This window comes from Helobdella robusta (genome assembly GCF_000326865.2).
Source record: "Helobdella robusta unplaced genomic scaffold HELROscaffold_1365, whole genome shotgun sequence".
In the NCBI taxonomy this organism is placed as follows: Eukaryota; Metazoa; Annelida; class Clitellata; order Rhynchobdellida; family Glossiphoniidae; genus Helobdella; species Helobdella robusta.
Window position 1 is genome coordinate 316 of NW_008703762.1, and position 1068 is coordinate 1383.

Here is a 1068-nt window from a genome sequence, read left to right on the forward strand (position 1 = left end):
GGTAGAGGATTTTTTGTGTCAAATAGAAATATTGTGTCAAATTTGAAATTGAAGAATGATTTTGTAGAATTTCAATTTTTTTGGATAATTCATCAACACATAGATACAATATTGAAAACATTTTTGAATCTATGAATGATTCTGCGATGGGAAATTTCGTAAAACAAATTTTCACGTTCTTGTGACAACATTGTAATGGAATAGCTAAAATTTTGATTTTATAATTGTTTTATTTCAACTTCCCCCCCCCAAAAAATAACAGGGCTTGACCACCCAGAGGGCTAGAGAAATCTTGGAACGAGATGGCCCCAACCAACTTACCCCTCCAAAGACAACACCGGAATGGGTGAAGTTCTGCAAGCAGCTATTTGGCGGATTCTCGATTCTTTTGTGGGTCGGGGCAATCCTTTGTTTCGTGGCATACTCCATTGTCGCTTCAACGGCTGAAGATCCGTCTAAAGATAATGTTGGAATTTTTGGGATTTTTGGAATTTTTGGGATTTTAGAAATTTCGGGATTGTTGAGATTTATGTTTTGTTTGTTGTGTTGTAATTTTGTTTTATATAATTGTGTTTGGTTAGGTAACGTAGTGATATGATTTTTGATTTAATTCACGACTTGTAGGAGTGTAATTTTCACTTTACCGATTTAAATATTTTCTAAATATTTTGAGATAATTAACTTTATTTACAAAGTTTTCGGCGGTTTGATTTTGAGAAAAAAAAACCGAACGAAACTGTTACTAGAACTGTAAAATTGATAAAAGTTAAGCAAATTACCAGCCAGCCACGACAAAACCAACCACACCTAAAAAGTTTTTTCCACATTCATAAATTTTCCTCCACTTAGCTCTACCTTGGCATCGTGTTAACCGTTGTTGTGGTAGTGACAGGATTGTTTTCCTACTATCAGGAAGCCAAAAGTTCAAGAATCATGGAAAGCTTCAAGAACCTCATCCCCCAGGTCTGTTCTTCTTCCTGATTTGTTTGAATTTAAAATTGTTTGAACTGATATAGCGCACTACGCTTTATTTCTGAAAGACTTTTGAAATTAACTTTTTTTTCTCTC

The 1068-nt window shown here is 34.3% G+C and overlaps 1 protein-coding gene across 1 annotated transcript; it reads left to right on the forward strand.

Annotated features, from left to right (window-relative positions):
• Positions 1–259: 259 nt before the first annotated feature.
• Positions 260–981, forward strand: HELRODRAFT_92935 (hypothetical protein; the record flags this gene model as incomplete). Its single annotated transcript, XM_009014477.1, has 2 exons — positions 260–466; positions 850–981. Coding segments are annotated over 2 exons (339 nt in total), but the record flags the coding sequence as incomplete, so codon positions are not given.
• Positions 982–1068: the final 87 nt, after the last annotated feature.